We start from the raw sequence: 8829 nt of genomic DNA on the forward strand, positions 1-8829 counted from the left end.
AAATAGTGATATTCGAAAGATAGACTGATGAAGAGATATGGAGATAGTATAGGGAAATGTGGGACATTAACTGAAATGATTATGAAAAGCATACCTTACTGTTGGTTAATTCACCAAATTCTATCTTACACAAACTTGAGAATATTTGACAAACCTTACAGATGTAGTAAGGTGGCAAAATACATGTACCCTGAAAAACCATTCACTGTTTGTGATAAGGATAGTCTCATTATGAATATCTAATAGACTGGTAATGTTTTATATGGAATTTATTTGATTATTTGACCAAATTTCATGTTAATTTTCTTCACAGTGGAAGATATCAATGTTTGTTTCTTCAAATGTCATCAATACAACTTTTCTATCAATGCATTAAAGGTTCATGAATGTGGATATGACACAGTAGACACTGCCATTTCAACTGGTGGAGAAGCGTTCGATATATCTTTTGGATTCATCATATATTTGAATAGAAAAGCAGACAGGATGTATTTTAAGAAAGAGGTAACACTATGTATCCCTAGACCACAAACCCTTCCTGGCATCGACATAAACGATACCGGAATTTGTTTGGTCCTTAAAGATGAAGATGACAATGATCAATGGCATAATGTAACCGATCTTTGTATGTACAGCACAGAAGAAGGTGTTTTAAAGCTAAAAATAAAATCTATAAGTGGGTATGTGTTTTTTTTATTTTGTTTTGTTTTGGGTTTTTTAAAGTTTCTTTCAACTGATGTCCACAATTTTATTGAAATTTAGTTTTGCACAAAATGGGGAAGGGCAGTCAATAAAGCCATACATAAGTCTATAAATCACTTTTATACCGATTTTCATATCAACAGTTTCCTTACTGCAGAACAGTGACAAAATATTCAAATTAAGTTAAAACTCAATATCCCTAGTATACTCATTGTGTGCTTTGGTCTTTAATTTTCAGGTATGCTGTTGGATTGTACATGAAAGATAATATGCCTCGGGTGTGCAATCTGCTATCAGCAATTACAAAATTCAAGAAATCTGGAAAACAAATGGTACAGATTCTCCTATTGCAACACGGAGCTATGGAAAAACGTTTAGAGTGTCACCTGATCGAAGATATAGGACATAACATCGAAACGCTGGTAAAATCCGAAAGGTATTCAGCATTCAAAAGTCATACATATCAGTCAAACATCTTAATGTCTTCTGGTGATGTCATCAGAAATGATGTTATCGGTGACTTTAATCTACTCACAAGGATCAATAAGCATACGTATTACCCATTCCGTGAAAATCACTGGAATGCTCTGGTTGAGCCAAAGGATGGGCATCAGCGTGGTATGATGACAGGGCTGATGATATTTCATAGAAACGAAGAGGAAGTTGCTGAGCTGATATTCAGTACACAATCTGTAAGTATCATAAGTCACATCCGTCTAAATTTTAATGAGCTTTTTAAATATCTTAAAGCTACCCATTATGGCCAAGAGCAAAATCGGTAATATTTTGCATTCAGACAAATACTTTATGAGGTGCAATTTCATTGTTAAGAACTTCGATTCGTAGAAGTCCAGCATTTTGTCTTCGTTGTTCCGTGTCTCAATGACATGATTACGCAGCAGTATTTCTGTGAGTGATCTTCATGTTTTTTACATGCTTTCTCTGTTTCAGTAAAGTTACCCATTAAGAGCATTGGTGTTTTCTCTACTTGAATTGTTCTGCTTTAAGCTGCTCTTTACTTTCATAAGCTCATGTGTGTGAAACACATGAGCTAATGTCACAGCGATGTATGTCCGTGTGTCCGTCTGTTTGTCCGTCTGTTTGTCTGTCTGTCTCTCTGTGTGCTCGATATCTTAAAAACGGCTCATCAGAGTACAATCTAATCTGGTACAAGAATTCAGTTTTCAAATGTCAAGAGCTTATTAGATTTTTGGTGGGTGTAGTTTGCTTGCTTTTCCCTCATATGCATAATTAAGATTTTACAAAAAGGACATAGATCGATAACGACTGCACACAACTTGATAAGATTTGCTACAAATGTTGATCTAACCAAGATATATCAGCATTGAAAAAATATTAAGGGGTGACATAGAAGATATTTGCTAATTTGCATATTTATTGAACATTCCTTATTATGGATATATATCTGAATTTGCCTGATCAAATTGACAAAACTTCGTATGTGTATTGAAGATACTATGATACATTATTCTTGAAAGTCATCATAAGGATTTTTACTTTAGCAAATTCCTAATTTGTATATTTATGAATGTTCCTAATTAGTTATATATTAGAATCGACTACACCAAACTTGATGAAACTTGCTAAATATATTGTAGATACTATGATACAACATTATTAAAAAGTCATTAAGCATTTTACTCAATCCAAACTCCTAATTTGCATATTTAATGAACATTTGAAATTAGGGATATATATCTAAATTGACTTGACCAAATTGATGAATCCTGCTACATATATTGAAGATACTATGATACAACATTATTGAAAGTCATTTAGCATTTTACTTTGCATATTTTACATATTTTATCAGAATATTTCGGTCAATTCCTAATTTGCATATTTTAATGAACTTTGGTATAAGGGATATATAGTTTTACTTTTTACTATCAAGGCGACAGACTTTAATGTTATAGATAAGTTGATCGGTGACCAACTTGATGAATGTTGTATCGATACGCCAGTCTCACTACCCTCTTCATGCCTATTTCACTGTAATCTTTCAAACTGTTAATACCATAACAATGAACTGCACGACAAAATTATAACTCTATAAATCTGTGTTTTCTTCATAAGGAAAGAAAAACACCAAAGGATATTGCATCTAGTAAGTACAAACGTACAAGTCATAGTGTTTCATGTGGCAGTCAGTATAGTGTAAAATTACACATATACTTCCATAAACACAACATGCAAGAAGAACACGTACCTATAAATTGGCAAAAAGGACGAAAGTATTTATTCCGGACACAATAGTTCACGTTTTGTCCTTTTGGAGTTCTTTCTAGTTATCCAAAAACACCGTGGTTTAACAATGATATGGTTACTTTCAAGTTTAAATATAGTAAGGCCTCAGGATTTACTGTAAAATTGTGAGTTTACAAAGCGACTTATGTATTTGTCTAAACCTCTTCAGCTTTGTTCCATTGAATTCATTTTCCATATTGATTGCATGCTGTCCTTTGGAACCAAAATAAGTTGTGAAAAGCGTTGCTAGTATACTGGCACACTATTCACAGTCAAACTGTAATCTGCCTCCCGCTTTGCCGATTTATTTATTCAAATACTGATTATCATACCTCTGACATCAGAACTGAGACATGTAATTTTTTATGTCTCGAAATGTTAGCGGAATGTCAAAGTTCATTGAAAATGCACTTACAAGGAGAAAATAGCATTTATATGCTCACAGTGCCCTCGTGACCTATAATTTGCACTGATTTCAAAGTGATGTATAAGCCCATTGGGTTTGGATGTGTTAACTTTATGCTGAATTGTATTCTTTTTTTGAACCATGGATATCTCATGTCACAATAATAAACTTAACTAACTAACTAACTGACTATGCCAGTACTAGTGCCCAGATTTTGAAATTATGTTCCTGATAAAAGGCAGGTTTATATTTCCACGTGTTTCTCATTTTGTGTAATCCCAGATATATATTACATTGCATACATCATTGTTCTTTTACTACAGGTACACAAAACGAAGTAAAATATGGTAAGTAAAACTTTGAACTTGTCCCAATTACATTGGAGACATTTGTGTTAGTGTCATTGTGATTTAAATATGATGTTTGTATTACATGCCACAATGGAGCTGGCGTCTCACTAGTAATGGATATAGAAATAACGGGCGAGGCGATGACAAATAACATTTATGTATGTGGGCAAGGGCGAGAGAAAAGCTAAAATTGACGGAAGAGGCTTGCTGTCCATTAATTTTGTTTTCCTCGAGCTCGCGCCCGCAAATAAACGTTAATGGTCATAGCGGAGTCTGTTATTTCAAATGTTATTATCAATGAACCAAGAAAACCGTCAAAATTTGCAACAATTTTCCAAGCGAACTACAGAACTTAGCAATGCGCAACGCACTGTCACGTGCGCTGTAAAAATGTGGCAAATCCGGAGATGTTTTCAGAAAAAAGGGATCTAAACTTGGCCCACAAGTGCCCCATAGTATTTTGTGATTAATTATGATTTATATTTCAACTGTAAAGTTACGATACTTTGAGATTCTAATCTTATTGTTCATATTGATGGTCATGTAAACAAACCATTACTGTGTATTTGTGGTCAGTCACGTTGTTCAGCTCGACCAATCAAAAATGCGATGGACAGGGCATGGTGATATAATGAAGAACAACACCAATGTAATGAAAGGTTTCAATGTGGATAAAATTGTGCAAAAATGTTTTGTATTTAATAAATTAAAACACTTCGAAGTCATTTCAAATTCATTCAACATCATTTCATTATCCTGTAGGCCTAATTCAATTTTATAGTGAAATTACTTAAATTGAAAAAATATAATTTTGTATGGCAAAGTTCATAAAATCATATGTGTTTGACCTCTTTCTTTTATTCCATCATAATTGAGAATTATTCGAAGGAAAGTCTGTAATATGAGCAATTTCCAGAAAGTCAAGCTCTTTTATATATCAGGCATGCTAATTATGGCACAGAAACACTTTTTGTAATTTGTTTGTTTTTTGGTCTTTGTTTGTACATAGAACGCATTACAATATTATTACTATAGAGTAATCACAATAACGCCAATTACCCCAAGTCAAAATTCGTAATACAAAGTCAATGCAATCAACATTGGACACAAAACAATACAGAACAGACAGTTAAGTACTGGTACACACAACAAAGTCAAATCCATGAAAGATGGATATATAAATTACTCTACGTTACGTTTTTAGACATATAAGAAGATTATATCTTCTGTCTTCATAAAATGTCGGCACTTCAGTTTAATATTATTATTATTGCACTTTACCAAGGTCTTGCAATATTTTTTGGCAATTAATTGTGTAAGATTTAGTTTCAGTAACGTGATACTGACTTGCTATTTTTCCATGTGACATTCGAAAAAGGCGACAAATCCTGCAGAGTAATAGGATAAACATTCATTTGGTCCTTCAAGCACAACTTGTGCTAGGATTAACATCAAACCTATTTATGTTTACAAAACTGTTGCCATATGTATGTATCAACCAAATCAACCAAATATGCAGGAACGGATATTATTCTCTATACCGTATCAGCAAGATCCGCAAATTACTTGACAGAAGTACCACCGAGACATTGATCCATGCCTTCGTCACATCCCAATTGGACTACTGCAGTAGTCTCTTATACGGAGTATCAAAAGAACAGCTTTCTCGATTGCAGTCAGTTCAAAATGCTGCTGCACGTCTCGTCACTCAATCACGCAAATTTGACCATATTACACCCGTGTTGATCGACCTGCACTGGCTTCCAATCGAAGCTCGAATAAGATTCAAGGTTCTGTTCATTACTTATAAAAATGTTAATGGTATTGCACCCATGTACTTGAGCAACTTAATTGACTTGTATATTCCGGCTAGAAATCTCCGGTCCATGGAAAAGCTACGTTTAGTCCCGCCAAAAGTGAAGTATAATAAGTCCTATGGCCATAGGGCCTTTTCTGTTCATGCACCTTTCCTTTGGAATTCATATGGGATTCATTGCCATCAGAGATTCGCTTTGCAAAAAATGTTGAATGTTTTAAACGTGCTTTGAAGACTTACCTTTTTACTGAGTTTTATCAACTGTGAGTTTTTAGCCATTTTGCTCATTTTACACTGTTTTTACTTCATTTCCAAATTTCTTTGTGATATTTTAGACTTTTTCTATTTTTAAAACAATCTTTGCTCTCATTTTAGTCATGTACTTTTTCTTCAGTCATGTACAGCGCGCTGAGACGTATACATGTGTAGGTGCGCTTTAAAGAAGTTTTTAATAATAATTATTATTAATAATATGTATGAAAGGATTGTGGGGAACCCAACATATGGCCGGGCCCTATGGACAGGAGAATATATTTTATTGTCTTTAAATGCTTTAAAAAAGGCTGATAAATATACCAACCTTGCTTTACAGAGTGTATTTAGTTCGTGTATTTACAGAACATTTGGTGAAAGCAAACATCTAGAGATACCATGCACATGTGTTTTGACCAAACTACCTACCCTTATCTTTTTTAACCATTGTGAGCATAACTAACCGATGCTTTATTGGATTCTTGTAAAAGTAATTATATTTAAAACTATATCGCGGTCTTTTGAAATATTTTTATATTTAACATGTGCATTAATACCAGTTTTCCTGTATATAGGCTCTGAATCTTGTCTTGTAACCAATAGCATTGTTTGCAATGACATGTTTAGCATTTAGGGAATATGGTAATATTTAACACTTTCACTTGTGTGATGCTCTTGAAACTTTGCCTTTTCTTTGTTTCATAGATTACTCAAGCATTTCAAATTTGAAATGTCTATTCTTGACATGGGTGAGAAATTGGATAGAAAACAAGAGCGCAAATTAAGATTCCTGCTTAGAGGCGAAGAGATACCTAAGCGTGAATTGCAAGACCTAGAAGACCCTGCAGAAATATTTGAAAATTTAAAGGAGAAAAAAGGCACTGAAGACACTTTAAAACTTCTCAAAGAAGTATTCTCTAAGCTTGAAAACAAAACACTTGTCACAATGGTTGAAGATTACCAGCGACAGACAAACAGTGCATGTAATTAAAGATGCTTACTCTTAGATGATGAGCGAATAAAAATATCTTATGTTTTAGAAATCCGTCAAATTGGTAAAGTTCTGTAAACACAAGCCCGGATTAATTGAAACTTGTTTATGCAGTATGCGTAATGAAACTTGTTTATGCAGTATGCGTAAGATAACTTTTATTCCATTACTGTGGATTTGTTCAAATTAAAGTAAATTTTCATAATTGTATTTTTACATATTTTCCCCCATATGTGGTCAGAAAAATCATTTTTAAGAAACTGCACGTTCAATCGTTTTGAAAACCTGGTATACACAACCCTAGGGTTAACCTCTGTCAGGTTTATTTAAATTGTGATAAATTGAATTATGATATTTGTATTTTGGGGCATTTTTTCCCATTTCATTCAAAAAATAATCATCACCGAACCACATCCCTGATTGCTTTTTAACCTGATATACATATTTTTAAGATCAATCTTAGTTTAGTTCCTAGAAAATCGCGACTCTATTTTTGTTAGCTCACGTGTTCACATATGTGAGCTAATGTCGTTTCAATGTCTGTCTATTTTTCCTTGTGAGTTTGTATGTGTGAGTGTGTGTTTTTGTGTCTGTCTGTCTGTTTACATGAAAACTCAAAAACGCCTGAACGGATTCAACTCAGATTAATAGACAGGTACTGTATGCTTATTGCAAAAGCTGATTTGATCTTGGTCAGTGTGGCATGCATATTTATGAAGTTATGAAATGTTATTTTTTCATACATGTTTTCGTATGGCCACAGTAATGACGGTGTCAACATATATCAAGAAATACTGCACAAAATTCATGTCATGGCAATGATCTGCTTATTTGCATATTCAATGACTGTTGTAATTAGTGATATAACTCCAAAATTCTTATACAAAATTTGATGATACATTTGATGATACTTAAAAGATTGATCTGCTAGATATCTTTCTGTGTGCTAAGCATGTAGTAGTGTGAAGTTAATTGAGGGCACATTTGCATATTTAATGAAGTTTGTAATTAGTGATATAAATCTGAAATTATCGCCTCCAAATTGATGAAACATGCTACCGATATTGATCTGATAAATATGTAATGATCGCATGAAGCACTGAGCAGTGTCAAAATAATTAAGGTTTCACTTCGTATTTAATTAACAATGTAGTTAGCGATACGACTCCAAAATTACAGCATTAAATTGATGAAACGTGGGGATACAACCCCAAATTTTCAGAAAAATTACTAGGTAAAAGCTTCAAAATTAGTAGAAACCTGTGTTATGCCAAAATGTCTATCGTAAATATTTGAGAGTGTAAATTTCTCTCACGTAGGATCACGTCTTCCTGAACTGAAATATCAGAGTGAGACAGCTACTTCGGTCATGTATGAACTTAGACGGCGTCATTGATAACACTCGAGTGCTTTACTAAAGAGTGTTTGTTCAAAAAGGCAAAAAGGCAAGGTATACTCGACCAAATGAGAAAAAATATTCCAATCAGGAGAACACAAATAAATAATAAATGTATTATGATACATATGTTTCTATTGCGAAGTTCCCTTGAAGAATTTTCCCTATGGGGACCGGAAATGATGTTTTGTGTGTGCCAGTTTGAAAATGTTATTTGAACTGTGTCCTGGGCATAGATTTAACATAAAAATGTAAGAATAGATTGCATCCATGCGGCTGAAATAACCATCTCACACAATCTACTATTTGCTGTATCTATTTTCTCCGGAAGATAATTAACCCTAGATAATTAATTCAGAAATATGCAAAGAAATCAATGTTGACTGTTTTCAGAACAATAGTCAATAAAGCCTTAAATTTGATATTAAACATGCTAGTACAATTTCCTTAATGTGAAAATGGTTATTAAATTGTGCCCAACTATTTTGTCAAAAGCAGCCTCAATAGCGAGAGAAATTCTCCTGATCTGGTGGGAAGGGGGTGGTCTCCCGATGGCGAAATTATATTTTCTGCCCTTTGATCTCAGTGAACCTTTCTATATGCCTCCTACGAACTTTGCGCGCTCCATTGGATTCAATGGTAACTCGT

The 8829-nt window shown here is 33.7% G+C and overlaps 1 protein-coding gene across 1 annotated transcript; it reads left to right on the forward strand.

The window, feature by feature from the left end:
• The first annotated feature begins 382 nt into the window (after positions 1-382).
• On the forward strand, positions 383-6812 carry LOC139128968 (uncharacterized). The gene is made up of 5 exons (XM_070694649.1): positions 383-680; positions 941-1394; positions 2800-2830; positions 3700-3723; positions 6500-6812. The coding sequence occupies exons 1-5, from the start codon at positions 487-489 to the stop codon at positions 6577-6579; spliced, it is 783 nt and encodes a 260-aa protein (XP_070550750.1). The 5' UTR covers positions 383-486; the 3' UTR covers positions 6580-6812.
• The last annotated feature ends 2017 nt before the right edge of the window (positions 6813-8829 follow it).

Source organism: Ptychodera flava, unplaced genomic scaffold (genome assembly GCF_041260155.1).
Source record: "Ptychodera flava strain L36383 unplaced genomic scaffold, AS_Pfla_20210202 Scaffold_81__1_contigs__length_545109_pilon, whole genome shotgun sequence".
Classification (NCBI taxonomy): domain Eukaryota; kingdom Metazoa; phylum Hemichordata; class Enteropneusta; family Ptychoderidae; genus Ptychodera; species Ptychodera flava.